Raw genomic sequence first — 15331 nt, 5'->3', positions numbered from 1 at the left:
AGTATTAGAATCGTTAGGATTTGCGTTGTGCTGGAAATCCTTCAATGTGAAGAATCGAACCTAACGTTAGTTTTATGTTTAGTCCAGCTATCTTGTTAATTTCAACAAAATGAGCATGTTTAGTGAGTAGCAGTACATTTGAGAATGGCAGAAACAACTCAAGGAAGATTAATTTCAATCTCACTGGTGTTGTTCTCTAGCATCACAAAAATCTCTATCATTTTCTGAAGTTTAAACTTAAATCAGCTTAAAACATGTTCACAATTTCATGATAGCGTTTGTTAAGAGTCATTTTGCCTTTAAAACACTTGTAAACAAACTTGTTTTTTGGAAATCTGAGCTCAATCAGTTGTCAGTGTAATATCATTTCATCAAATTTTCTGGCATGTTACTTTATTGAACTTTAACTTTCAACATAATAGTGTTAGGCTCTTTACGAAAACAAAAATTAACTGAATTTCAAAGTATCGGTTAAAAACAAGCATTTTTAAGAAGATAATTAAAGTTAATGATTACTATCAGCTTCAAAGATCGTCAAAAGTTATTGCCGGTTATCTAAATCGGATTCTCTTTCTCTACCCATGGCGCCCTTAAAATAATTAAATGAGTGCCTTATTTAAGTAGGCGCAATTAAATTATTTATATTGCGATGTGAGTTGTTACCCAAACTAATTGCAATTAATAAATAAAATTTAATTATCCGATGCGAGAAGATTACGAAGAGTTGGGCTATCTGTGAAACAAGAGCGGCCAGTAAGTAGGGGCCGAAGTGATTGAGTACGGCTTTACCGCAGGAATCCTCCTATGGAGGAGAGCATAGCTTACCGCTGGTTCTCTCTGGAGGAAATTTATCAGCATTACTTTATCTGGGAATATAAATGAGTCCATTAGTGGGTCCGGTTTTGCCTCCCTCTCCTACCTTCAGTGGAGGAAAAGGCTTAGCCTTGGAGAGTACATAAAGCCTGCGCAAGGCATTTTTCCTCCTAACTTCCCAGTCAATATAATATTGGAGATTTAGTTTAGAAAGTGGAAGGAGTAGGGGAAGGGTGAGGATTATATTAACTTTGCCTCCCCTGTTAGAGTTTAGTTCTATGGCATACCCCGACTCTAAGGCGAACAAGTAAGTACTGAACACTGATCAATCATTGCCAGAGATAAAGTTGATCTACCCTGTACTCCAGGACTGTCTGATAGAGCAACTACCTCCACCCTTCTCTTCAACATACTGACCCTGATTAGCTTTTATTAAATGGTAAACAGAGTAAACTCTATAGACGAAGTAAGACTACTATCCTCCCTCTATAGTAGACTAGTTGTATATTTTTAATTAATCTGGCGAACTGGAATGCTAACTGATTCAGTTTAATTTTACTTCAAGTTTTTGTAATGAATTAAGAATATTGATTATGAAAGGATTAGCTATGTGGTTACCAAATTGGATTCCCACGCGGAGATCCCGGGTTCGAATCCAGCTGTCAACCCTAACCTCTTTCTAGAAGCTTCTTACAGCTCACTGTCCGGGGATCGACGGTATTGCCTATAATGAGAGATCACTATCAGTAAGCTCATCAGATGTTGACGCGCCTTAAATTAGCAAAACAAGTACATGCTTTTTAAACTTAAAACCAAATTTGTAGAAAAGTTCATTATTTACGGTATGATAATTCGCTCAAATTATATCTCTCGCCGATATTCTGAGTGACAAAATTTTTTTCAAATTATAAATAATTAATTACTTGAAATTATCACTAATTGAAACATTTTCTATGTAAATTTCTATTATGATGATGAAAAAATGATAACTTAGGTTAGAAGATGTCTCTGGGCATCAACAGAAACAAAATCTAAACTGCACGAAATTATTTTAAAAATATTCTGGCGCCATTTTTATTCAACTTTCGCAAAATTCCCTTCACAACACTATTCTGGTCTTAAAATAAAGATTTAAAAGTAATTCAATCCCAAATAAATAAATATATCTTATTTGAACTCTCAAATACTTTTGCTTAACGTATTCTTGAGGTTTAAACACACATATTTTACAAATTATGAATTTTAAAACATTTGAGTTATTTCTAGCATTCTCTTGATTGCAAACCTGCTCAATAAATACATGGAAATGAGCCTAGGAGGAACAAAATTCAGTAAAGTTGTACTTTCACTTCGTGAATCTTCTTACAACTATGTATTCTGCAACACATTTACCATAGCTTTCTTTGTAATATATATAAGGAAAAGATCCTTAATTATCCTCTAATCTTACTGTAGAGGAAAACCTACTCACAACCTCTCCTAGAAATGCCCTTAAAAGAAAAGATGTAGTTGCAGACCATAATGAGTACAATATGCGAACCTAGTTTTAAGAAGATCGTTGGAGTCACATTCGCGAAAAGACTGGAAAATTCCACTCAGTAAAAGCGAACTTCAGCTGAGGAGGAACCACCGAAAGATAAATGTTCAGTTTCCTGCATTATGCATTTTTCGGATATTTTGTTCATCCTTTAGGCTGACATTTTCTAAAAACCACTGTTCAGACTCATCGGACCTAAGAACGGTCATTACTTGTGGAAACTCAATTTTATAAGTTTGGCATGATCGCAATAATTGCCTTAAATAAGAAATGAAAATAGAAAGTTTTCACATTTGAAGTTAAAGTGCAGAAAATGACTCAAGTAAATAAAGTAATGATTCAGAAGAGACGGAGAATTGTCGAGGAAAATCGGTACTTCTTTGATGTGTTGAATGGAAGATTGCGCCTTCGTCAAGATTGAGGTATTGTGTAAGAGTTCTTTTCTGGAGCAGACCTGACCCTCATTTGATGGCGCAAGTATTATTTATTGTAACTTGCTTATAATATATAATCGTAGCAAGGGGTTGACCCGTGCCTATACACGGATAAAATACCTGTAAAAAGAAAAAGAAAGAGAACAAGAACAAAAATAAATTCACTTTTGCAAATAAAATAATAAAAAAAAAAAGTTATTAAATTAACGAAAGCAAATTTCTAAATTTTACAGAGTTAATTATAAAAAAGTACATATATTTTACTTTGTCTACCGAGTCGAAACATAAGAGACTCTCCAACACAACTTTAGGTTGATTACAGGAAGAAAAGTTAATGTTTAGCGTATGTAGATACTTGGCTCTTAAGACATGCAATATCGGGCAGATAATTAAGAAATGAATTAGATCATCTTTATTTTTTCCACATAACAGGCAGGAGGAATCAGTATTAAATTTATAAACCCTACCGAGGATATACAGTTGAGGCTTCTACCCAGACATTAATCTTAACCTTCGGACAACAACGTGAATTGCCGAGACATGCATTACAACGTTGGGTCTTTTTGACCCAATTCATTTTTTATTTGCAATAAGACCTGTTTGACATTTAAGGAAATAATAAAATCAATATTTTCAAAAATCAGACTTTTATTAACGTGGTAGTGGAAACAATGAATTCTAATTTATTAGCTGCATATCAAAAAAAGTACTTAAATAGTTAATTTTAAAAAATAGATACTAAAATTTACAAAATTCAGGTAACTCCAAGAAACAAAAAAATGAAAAACAGACACGAAAAAAAAAAATAATTAGGTACCAAGGGACTAGGTAACTAATTCTCGTCCATCTTCAATAGTTCCTTCCAGTCCATGTCGAACGCACAAACGTTTAATTCGTTGTCTACAAATTGGTAAGGCACAGATATCGCAGGAATTGTATGTTTTCCTGTCGTTCTTGCACAGGTGGCATCTCGTTCTTGTCGCTGATCGGCCTCGGCAAGGAGGGGTAGGTGCAGCTTCCAAAGATTCTGGAAGCCCCAGAACTGTTCTTATTTCGGTTCGTACAGTTTTGGGTAGCTTTGTGTTGTCCATTCTAAGCTTCATGAAAGGCTCCTCCAATGAGAACTCTAATGATTTCAAAAAGTCGGATCGGATGGTTCGATTCCCTGAGTTGTTATTGAGACGATGAAGTACGAAGGTGTTTATTCCTATTCCAGCAGCATCTAGTACACAAAAAATATAGCGCATTGGCCATCTTCTGGAAGCTCTTTTGGCTGAATAGCTGTGGCATAACTTGTCAAAAACATCGACTCCACCTTTCGTCAAGTTGTAGAAGACAATAATGTCAGGTTTTTGCGTGTTTTGGTTCACAGTTCCAGTAACGTGCATCGATGACAGCAGAAACAATTTAAGAGGGTTAACAAAAACGTAGAAACCTTCCAGGAAAAACAATAAAATGAATAATTTATAAAAACAAATTATTGAAAAAACCAGAACATATTACAGAACGTGGGGTCATATTGACCCAGTCTTAATGTACTTAGAATTTTACAAAGCCACGTACCTTTGGTGTTGGCTATTGCCGCGTTAACATCTGCAGGAAAACTGAAAAGTCAGCTACTCAAAGTCCTTACCCTCTCCCGCCACTGCCAACTGACGTACGCGCGTTTTAGGCGCGCGCGGGTCAAAATGACCCGAACGTTGTAGTCCGAAGGTTAATTGACTGGCAACTCTGATCATATCAATGTGACATTTAAAAGTGAACGTAATGTTCACCTAAACCAAAACTGCTATTATTCCTAAAGAAAGTGTTAAATCTGGCGTTTAACAAGGATTCAACATACTTACTAAAAAGATTATTGTTAAATCTTGTCATGATACCAGTCAGTTTACCATTCGGTATGTGCTGTTTTTCCCAGACATCATCAGAACCAATAATCTAAAATTGCTTTCGCAAATCAGGGGTCCAGTTAAAAGGGATGCCAGGGCTATCTAAGATTTTCTGCCATAAAGAGACTGTTCGTTTAAAATTTTTTGAAATTATATGAGTATGTCCAACCTCCAACCTGACAAATGCATCCGGAGTATTCCTGGATAATTTTAACAAGGCGCAAGTAATTCAATGCAAATAATTAGTATTAATAATAATTGATACAATAATAATATTTACTATTAATAAAATAACTACCAACGACATTTTGGATTACTTCTTTAAATTAAATTTCTTAAACAATGTACATATTTTTATTAAGTTTTAGGTTGTTTCATTTTTTACTAAGAAATGGTGGATAGATGGTACATTTGTCCATTTGCGGCAGATTACTTTTTAATATTTATGTATGTATATGGTTGAGGATTTGATGCAGGTTCTCAGGAGACTGATTAGCTTAGAGGCATTATCGTGGGGCTCACTTAGTCCTTCATTAATTACGACCCTTATCCACAGAACAGTTACGGTCGCCTTTAGAGTGAGAGAGGGACTGTCCTTTTTAATCCAGCTGGCCGTTACAGCATCCCATCTCTCAAGAGAGGGTGCAGCTTGGGGCTTAGTCATTGCCCACACATTATACCCACTCTAAGTGGACCTACTTCGTTCTCTGTGCCGGCCAGGCCATCTCACCTCTATCTACCTCAAATGGGATTCATTATGCCAGTACAACTTCCGCTTCCTCCCCAAGCAAGGTTTACTAAACCTCATGTAATTAAGGCAAACAATGGTTGTAAATTTTGTAAAAGGGATTTGATAAGTCTCAACCTCTCCTTTCTAGAGGTTGATTCCATTTATTTATATTCAGCATTATCCAGTCGTTGTATAACATGAAGAGTATTTTTGGTGTTTCTGGTCATCTATCGGTGTGATATAATAATCATTTGAGATAAATTCGTAATTCAGAACTCTTTCAACTTCAGCAAATAAATTCTCGATGGTGAATAGATAGAACTCTAGTAAGAGCTAGTCTTTCTAGCCAACTAACATCCAGGAATTCGGCGTACAGAAAGATTATCTGAAATTTGGGTGAGATTCCCATTCTCCATCTTGCAGAATTTCTTTCATTTCGGACATGTCAGTAATAATTCCTTGATTTAAAATCAGTCATTCTCGTTTCTAAACACAGCGTTCTATAATTATTCTATTAGGATTTAATTATTAACCCCAAAAGGCAATTGTTTGAATTCCTGATGCAACCTGTTCCTGATCCAGCGGGTAAATTTGAAGAAGATCAGAAAATATGCTTGCTCTCACCTCCTAGCCCCTGAGGATCCTTTAACCACACTCAAGCTCTAGCTGGAACAGTTGGGATTCTTTAAGAAGAAGGACAGCAAAATAACGAAATAACACAATGGAGTTAGCTCTGTAATCATACTAGACCCCATCAAACATGCACCAGAACTTGGTGCGGACTTCTGTTTGTGGTAAAAGACATTAACATCATTTTGGTGTTTGATAACCGTTTAAAATGATCACAAATAGAATAAGGTAGTACATGGAAGCTTACGTGTTGGCTCGAAACCTGTTAATATTGACAGAAAGATTAAATATGTTGCAAAAATGCATTTTTAAATAATTATTGTCCGAAACTTCACCTTTACTGAAATATATTTTTCATTTTCTGTTTGTTTTTTCTATTATTATTAACTACTAACTATTTACAACTTTGGTAGCGTAACTGCACACTACACAAAGCCTCACTTTTCATTCCTAATTTTCAACAACCGATTTTTAAAAAGTTCTGGGTCAATTTTAAAGTGGAATTCACGTAACTCCAAAATGACTGTGACCAACAAACTCCTCCTCTAAAAAGTAGTCATTAGGCCGATGTTGCTCTACGCCTGCTCCGTCTGGAGCCTGGACTTGTAGTAGCAACATCAAGAAACTTCAGAAACAACGCAAAACAAATTTCTGAGACTCGCCACAGACTCTCCACGACGCACTAGAATTGACTCACTCCACGGAGACTGCGCCTATTATCCCCTGTACACTCCTATATCCAAAATCGTCTGCTCAAACTCCTTTCCATCCTTGACTGCCATCCTAATCCACTCTGCGGCGACACAGCCTCCTACGAGCCTTTTATTCCCTGCAGGACACAAAAGAATCAAACACATACTCTAACTCTCTACACTAGCTGCAGGTTTTTCCTCTCCTTTTTTCCCTGTATCCTACTCACCTAACTTTTCTCTTTCTTCACTTAGTAAGAAGGTTAAAATGTATCTCCATTATACTTCATTATTTATATAAACTGCTCCACAAAAAAAGTGGCGCACTTTGAAAAAAGCGTTTATTTTTTGTTTTATCACATTTTGGGGAAAGATGATTAGTTTTAATTGTTTTCATAAGCTGTCTGGGAACAATTAATCGAATCAAGGTCCAAAGTTTCTTGGAAATAGAGAAGCAATGCCTTGTTTAATCCCCTTCGGTCTTTTTGTGTAAAGAACAACGTGAACTTTACCTCAACAGTAAATAAATTTATTGACCTCTACAGTTGCGTTTCGGCTTTTTTCAAGCTGAAAGCATTGCAAATTCTCAGAAAATGGTGATTACTTCAGAGCAAGTGGCCCGTATTATTGTAATAGTTGAGGATGGACGGAGTCAGCGGTACGCAGCACGAACGTTAGGGTTGCCTGAGACCGCCGTCCGTAGAGCCATCCATCGTTACCGGGAGACAGGCCTCTGCACTCGCAGACAAGGTTCGGGTCGACCAAGAGCCACAGAAGCACTTGATGACCGATTTATTAGAATTCGCACTCTGAGAAATCGTACATCAACTCCTTCTGAAACTGCTCAAACACTGCTTACTGTTCGTGGAGTTTCAGTCAGTGCCGAAACTGTACGAAGAAGGCTCGCTGAAATGAATTTACGCCCTAGGAAGCAAGCCACAGTACCATTGCTCACCGTAGACAATCGGAGAGCCCGTCTAGAGTTCGCTAGGGAACACCGCAACTGTCTGAGAACGATTGTAGAAACGTTCCCTTTTCAGACGAGTCCCGTTTTGCTCTCTACGCACCTGATGGGAGGCGACGAGTTTACCGAAGGCCTGGGGAGCGCTACGCTCCGTGCAATATTTCTGGTAGACTACCATTCGGAGGTGGTTCTGTGATGGTGTGGGCTGAGATTTCTATGGGGGCTTAAACTGAGCTCCACGTGTTCAACAGGGCAATCTTGAATACAGATTTGTATGTGAGGGAAATTTTGCAGCAATATGTGATACCCTATGCACTATTTATTGGGGAAAATTTTATTTTTATGCAAGATAATGCCCGATCACACACTGTCGCCTGTGTTGTTCAATATCTCCACGATACTGGCATTCGTGTTCTGAGATGACCAGCACGCAGCCCGGATTTAAATCCAATAGAACATCTTTGGGATGAGCTGGATAGGCGATTAAGTTGGAGAAATAATCCTCCCAGGAGCTTAGAAGAGTTGCGAGGTGCTCTGGTGGAGATATGGGAGGAATTAACACAAGATTTCGTGAGAACTTTAATAAGGAGTATGCCGAGGAGATTGGATGCAGTAATGCGAGCAATACACGTTACTAAAATTCTTTTTCTCTATTTTTAATCGGAAGAAATACTTTTTTTTTCAAATTCATATTTTGCTGAGAAGTACTTTTTTGTTAAATTAAAGGTTTTCTTTAGATCATTTTTTATTTTATTTTAGCCCTTCCGTAACTTTATACTTCTTATATTTGCTAACTAAAATAAAATGTAGAACAAAAAAGTTACAGAGAAAAAAAAATAACGCATTTTTAAAGTGCGCCACTTTTTTTGTGGAGTAGTGTATTTATTGAAATAAATATTTATTTATTCATTCATTCATTAAAGTGGAATAGATTCTCCTATTTACATATCATAGCAATTATCTAATAAAGTTTAATTCCAAATGTTTTAAGACAATCTTTATAAATTATACTGCTATTTTATGAGAAAAATATCTGAGGTTTTCCTTCAGATCATGAAAAAGCCTTCCAGATTACCTTTAACGAAATATTTCATTTAAAATCTGGGACTATTGTTTGTGATAAGACTCATATACTCTATATGGCATCGGTGTTTCTCCTAAAGAGTTTTGAACGGTATTTCTGCTAGCGATAAAAATTTCAACATTAACTCTTTTTTTTTATTAATTTATAAATATCAAAAAATAAAACATTGAGCGAGGAAACCAATTATTTTTTAGTAGTTTTAGAATGTTGGCTAAAAAACTTCAGGATGTAAACACACTCGCTTCACCGCTGAGGGCCCTTCTGAAAATGATTAATGACTTTTTAGTAAAAACTTTTGAAACAGGAGAAACATGAATGTAATATGAATTAATAATATCTGAAAGGTATCCAAAATCCTCTCTGGGGAATTGTAAGAAAACTTTTCACAAAATTGGTCTTCTTGAGATTAGAGTGGCTAGAAAACTTATTTAAATTCTCTTGTTACAGTCTGGGTAACAGTTAGTTTTATTTCTTCCCAAAGGTAGCAAAAAGTATGGCAATCGTTTTAATATGGTGACGATGTGACTCTGCAGAGTGATTGGTTAACATAACTTGGAATAGGAAAAAAATCAGCGCACGTTAGAATTTGAAATTATGGGGCACCATCGCACTTCGAAGTCGTGAGAGTTCTTACCAGATTTTCTTTTCTTTCACTTGAGGCGCTTTTCAACATCTGCGATCATTCCAGCCTGAACTTTTTTCAGTACGCAGCCGGCTTTCGGATTGTGATCTCTCATCAAAAGTTGTGTATCTCTTATCGCGAACAATAGAGATGCATTCATCAGTTCTAAAAACTGAATTGTGGTGAATGTTGCAGAAATATTTATGTACAATTGAATTAGGGTTGGCAACATTACTTCAAATGTTAAAAACCCAGATAGTTGTAGCTAGATAATCTTAGTATTTGTAAAAACACCCATAGTTTTGGGTAGAGTCCTCTGAAGTGGGCAGTTTTGATAATGGTGGTTTGGTGTTGCGGTGGTATTGTAATGTAGAGTGGCACGTGACCGTATTGTCGCGCGGACGTCGCGCGGACATGAGTGGCGCTGACAGTGGGCAAGCTGATTGACAGACATACCTCTGGAGTGGTGTAGCTCTCTCGCCGGCAATTATCTGCTACTGACGGCCAATTATAAAGGGCGCGCCTTGTCCTGCGCCCCTTGTCCTATTCCCAATGCACACGTATTGTTTTCTCCCTTTAACTCTTTGTCTAATGCAACAACAAAACATATTCACATACGTACATACAAATAACCGAATAGACTCACTTTCTCTGTCTTTATATCTGTGTTAGCATGGCGGCTAAAAGATAAACATTTTGTTTTATTACAAAACAACGTGCTGCCCTCAAGGGCGACCCTCATTTCTACAAGTCCTTTTGAATTATGTAACAGAAGAATCGTCCCTAGTCTCCGGCGAACCCTGCAGCTTTGCGCCCATTGTCTCAGAAACCTTCTACATGAATCTCTCCGCTCAGCCCTTACTCCTTCGAAGCTACAAAGAGAACCTATATATAACTATAAATTTTCTCTTTTCCCTCCTCTAGGACGGATAGCCGCGATGGCCACGCGTGTGTTTCCATTTTGCTTGCAGTATTTTTTTTCCCTTTTCAACTCTTATTTATAACCAGAATTATGCCAAAAGAAGGGATATTTAACTTGGAAAACATATTTCATCCCCCAGATGTCCAGCATTGCTCTGGAGCAGGTGTGAGTTATAGAATAATGCTTTGTTTTACCACTATGCTCGCTGAATATTTAACATTTATTGATAATTGTTAATAAGGGACTGTCTTTGGGGTCTAATTTTTGTTACAATAAAAACTGGGCAAAATAAATAAGTAATAAAAATAAACACGATGTGTAAAAAATAAAGTTATCTCCGCTTGAATTTTTATTATTTAGCTTCACATAACTTATTTGATTTTATTCATCATATACAATTATAAGGATAATAACATCCATAACAATTGCTTTAACGTAAGTTGATTTATTATTATTATAAATAAAATGAAATAAAACATTATTTGGTTATTTAAACTTCAAATCAAAAAAGTCGGCAAGCAGAAAAATAAAGCAGAACATTGATTCTCTTAAAATAAACAATTATGTTCTATCAGAGTGTTAATTCAGCTCACTTCTTCATTTCTCAGCTACAAATCCTTTTAAAAATTTCAGTATGCGAAGTGTGCAGACTTGTTGCACTCCTTGCTGTTATTTCGACCTGATTCCTATTTTTATGTTTGACATAGTTTTTCTTTTCAGCACTCCTTTGTTAACTTTCTGCAATATTATTTCTTTCTTTTGTTTTTGATTTCATTTTCTTGCAATCTTTATCGTTTACTCTCTCTTGAAGCAAGCGCTTATCGTTCGTTCGGCTATCTTTAGCTTATCGTTCGTTTTAAATGTGCATAAAAAAAAAGCAGTACTTACTAAGACAGTTAAATGACCTAAATAAGCTATAAAGTAATTGGTAGTTAAGCCTCGCCCTGAAAAATTTGGAGATTACTTACTTTTAAATTTATATGAAACGGGTGCAGTGTATCAAATTGATCAAAATAAATTGATCTTTAATTTCTATTTCATTAGATGTAGCTTTATTCTTAAGATGTTCTTCTACTCTTTCTTTATTGGAGATTTCAAGTTAGACGGGCAAAATTGGTAGCTCTACTTCCCGCTCATTGGCTCTCAGCCAACTAATGGCAGGTTTTATTCGGGGATTTTCGAGGAGCCATGCAGTATTCATAATTTTGGATGAGCTCTGTGGCCTGTCGACAGTCAAAAAAATGTTAGCTCGAAGTCTAGGGTTGTCAGTAAGATGCTTTACGTTTGGCCATAGATCTCTTAGGCGGCAACTGAAGGATCCTTCATTCACTGGACAATTTGGTTTAAGAATAAACCTCCACAAAGTTCGGTTTTAGCCAGAAGAATTTGTGAGTTGTAAGGGGAAATCCAATTCATTTTATGGTGGATTTTTGGGAAGTGAAGATCTTTGGTGGGAATAGGTGGATGGTGAAGAAACCAAATGTATTTCCACTTAAAGATGTTACTCAATTGGCTCCTGGACTCGGTCTGTTATTTTCTCGGTTTTGGGTTAGCCAGGTGAGCTGAGCGGGGATAGCGTGGGTTTATCTACTAACTAACGAAAATTAAACATTATTATCCCTCACAGAACTTAGCTTATCGTTTTTAGCATTTTGTATTTGTTTGGTTCATCTACAAATAGGTACTTTGGTTTGTTAACTATGCAAAAATTTCGCTCCGACAGGTTATTAATTTAGTTATTGTTTATTAATTAAACTGTAAACAAATATCTTATCCCTCCCTTTGGATTTTTTCGTTGCGGAGAGCCCCGGCTATACAAGGTAATCGATCTACAGTAATTTTTAATATAAAGTGACATGTCTGGCTGGGTTTGAGTGAGGGTATATATTAAATGGGCGTTTGAGTGCTGTTGGGCCAGTTTGTTAGCAAACGTTAACAAAAGCGAGCCTTGTGACGCCATGAGGCTCCAATTACCGGCCATTGTCCGGCCAGAACGACAGGCCGCTATAGAATACCTTTCAAACTGTGTGACAACTTCAAATTCAATTTTCTATCCAATGTGTTGTTTTATACCACTGGGACGCTCTTTGTATTCCACTTCTTCATAACCGTAGAGATCAGTCGTCTCCTTATCTCTGTTATCCATCCTGTACACTGTCTTTTGCTGAGAAGAAGTTTATGAATATAGAAAATCTGGTTCGTAATTAGTGAGATCTTCAAGGTGTTCGTCCAAGTCCAGTGAAAATCTTCACTATAAAAACTTGTTATGGTGCTCTAGTTTCGGGTACTTTAGGTGCCCTTTATCAGGAGCTTCTTGGGCGGTTGGAGGGTAGCGAAAAAACAATAGAATATTTATTAAAAGATTTTTTTCTGATCATTGTGGAACAAACCTATTATATATCTAGGTTAGATGACTTAAGGAGATCCGATAATCAGATTTTGCGTAAAATCTGTAAACCAGAACCCAAGTACCGCCTGAATTGTACTTTACCTTGAGGACAGTTATTACCGGCTTGGGAACATTAACCTGCATGAGGTTCTTCAGTTCAGGCAAGATTGTGCACGCCTTAGCTTTCGTACATTGGAAGTAGCCTGACCAGTTGACCTATCCATAGTTCTTGGCGCTGATCATTGACTGGTAAGTAGAGGAATGTATCATCATCCCCTGGAGGGTAGACAAGTAGCAAAACTATGCTAAGAGAGAGTGTTAGGCTGATATCAACAAGTACAAAACTATTCACAATTTCAGATTGGTAACTCCTGTAACTTTCCTTCCAAAAAATGGCGATTTAGCTTTTTCCAGAAAAACAAAATCTAATATTGGGTTGGTGCAAAAATAATGCAGGTTTTTGAACTTTCATCTTTTGTTTACTTCTGCTTGCCAAGTAAACAAAGATAATCCTCCAGTCTAGGTAATGGATTATAAACAATGTTTATTAATGTTGTTTTTCCTCAAATATCAGTTTAGTTTGTGTTCCATTTTGTATGAGTTAAGACCTCCGATATTCACCATGTCAAAACAAGATTTTCGTCAAATTTATTTTTACGAGTTCAAACTTGGTCGAAATGCGGCTCAAACTGCGCGTAACATCAATGTTGTTTGGGGTGAAGGAAGCATCAGTGAATGTACAGTGCAGCGATGGTTCCAAAAATTTCGTGTTGGAGATTTTGATCTCGAAGACAAGGAAGGTCGCGGTAGGCCCTCTGTTGTTGATCACGACCATCTTAGGGCATTGGTGGAAGATAACCCTCGCAAAACCACTCGAGACTTTGCGAGAGAAGTTAGTGTTGACCACTCAACAGTCGTTCGCCATCTCGAACAAATTAGTAAAGTTAAAAAGCTTGACACGTGGGTACCTCACGAATTGACCCAGAGCCAAAAACATCGGCGTTTTGAAATTTGCAATTCTCTTCTGTTGCGCTACCAAAATGAACCATTTCTTAATCGAATCGTGACATGTGATGAAAAATGGATCCAATACGACAACAGGAGACGGTCAGGCCAGTGGCTGGACAAGGATGAAGCACCAAAACATTTCGCGAAACCAAGCCTGCACCCGAAAAAAGTAATGGTGACAGTGTGGTGGTCTACTGCAGGTGTTATTCATTACAGCTTCCTAAATACTGGCGAAACAATCACGGCTGAAACATATTGTCAAGAAATTGACAAAATGCATAGGAAATTGCAAAATCTTTGTCCAGCATTGGTGAATCGGAAAGGACCAATTCTTCTTCACGATAACGCCAGGCCACATATCGCAATGCCAACTCTCAGGAAACTTCAGGAATTGAAATATGAAACACTTCCGCACCCTCCATACTCCCCCGATCTCTCACCGACGGACTTCCACTTATTTAGACATTTGGACAACTTCTTAAGAGGAAAAAATTTTAGGGACCGAAGTGAAACCGAAAATGAGAGTCTAAACTCTAGCAGGATGTACGCCAAGCGTCATAAGGTGATCGAGACCATCAGAGCCAACTAGTCATTTCTAGGATGTTGTGAGACTATATTCATTCCTCCAATAAGGTGGGCAGCTTTAAACGCTGAGAGATGTGTCTGTTTGAGTTCAGAAGACATTTGAACCTGTTTGGTCTTTTCAAGTTTGTCTCAGAAAGAAACGCCGCTCTTGGGAGTGAGATTTCTTTAACTGGGCTTAGAAACCTCCAGGGTATGGAGCTTTCCTCTCCTTCTTCCTTCCAGAGCAGCCTTCAAGCAGCTTATGAGCTTGCTTGCATGCACGAGACTTGGTATGTATGTGCTTTGGATCGTTGGCTACTTTTTGTAATCGGAAGAATTTTACAACAGATCTGCTTCATTTATCAAGCAAAATCTCAACAGCGATGCAAAGTGATACCAAAATTGTGACACCACAAACTCAATGATCTACAGTAGTGGTGGATAGATAACCTTAAATTTCCGATTTAAACATTAAAGAAAATCCCAGTATCGAACCCAGTATCACAATACGTTTTAGTTTTGCGACCCTCCCCTCTAACCATTCGGCTATGTGGCGGCTGTTAAAACAAATATGTTATCGATTGCAATTCTTGTTGATTGCCTCTTCCGCTCCAGGTAATATATTTGGGCAACTTAAGCCACATTAATATTAAATGAGTTATTTAACGATTCCCAAAATTGATAGACATGCATAGAAATATTGTGAGAGATGTAATAATCGCAGAGGAAGATAGCTTGACGTCTGGCCAGAATTGTTTTTGGAAAAGGAGACGTGAATAGCCTTGGGCAATGACAGTCAGTGTTTAATCTCGCAGTAATATAACTAAGCAGTGATAGTGGGGGTAACGACATTAAGTCATAGTAGCTGGAGTGCCTGGAGCTATGTTTGCTAACTCACACACAGCACCTACTGTTTACAGTCTGCGAAGTCTGTTTTTGTCTCCGAATGGAATGGGATTGTGCCAAACACTAGTTACAGAACAAAAGGCAAGTTTCATAACTGACTTGACATCCTTATCTGGACACTTGTGAACACTGCCGACCGGCCTCTTCCAT

General features: G+C 37.3%; 2 protein-coding genes across 3 annotated transcripts in view; both read left to right on the top strand.

The window, feature by feature from the left end:
- Positions 1-15331, top strand: part of LOC141449308 (LIM domain only protein 3-like) — a 208470-nt gene that overhangs the window by 26235 nt on the left and 166904 nt on the right. The window lies entirely within an intron of this gene.
- Positions 10883-14315, top strand: LOC141449307 (histone-lysine N-methyltransferase SETMAR-like). Its single transcript, XM_074118591.1, has one exon. The coding sequence runs from the start codon at positions 13230-13232 to the stop codon at positions 14298-14300; it is 1071 nt and encodes a 356-aa protein (XP_073974692.1). The 5' UTR covers positions 10883-13229; the 3' UTR covers positions 14301-14315.

This window comes from Rhodnius prolixus, unplaced genomic scaffold (assembly GCF_049639745.1).
Source record: "Rhodnius prolixus isolate KJV_2025 unplaced genomic scaffold, Rpr scaffold_2, whole genome shotgun sequence".
Lineage (NCBI taxonomy): Eukaryota > Metazoa > Arthropoda > Insecta > Hemiptera > Reduviidae > Rhodnius > Rhodnius prolixus.
Note: the sequence above shows the minus strand (reverse complement) of the source record. Positions and strands in the feature narration are given on the sequence as shown.

Bases quoted from the DNA above. Each gene is read 5' to 3' on its own strand.
- LOC141449307 (XM_074118591.1), top strand. From the start codon at position 13,230: ATGGATTATAAACAATGTTTATTAATGTTGTTTTTCCTCAAATATCAG.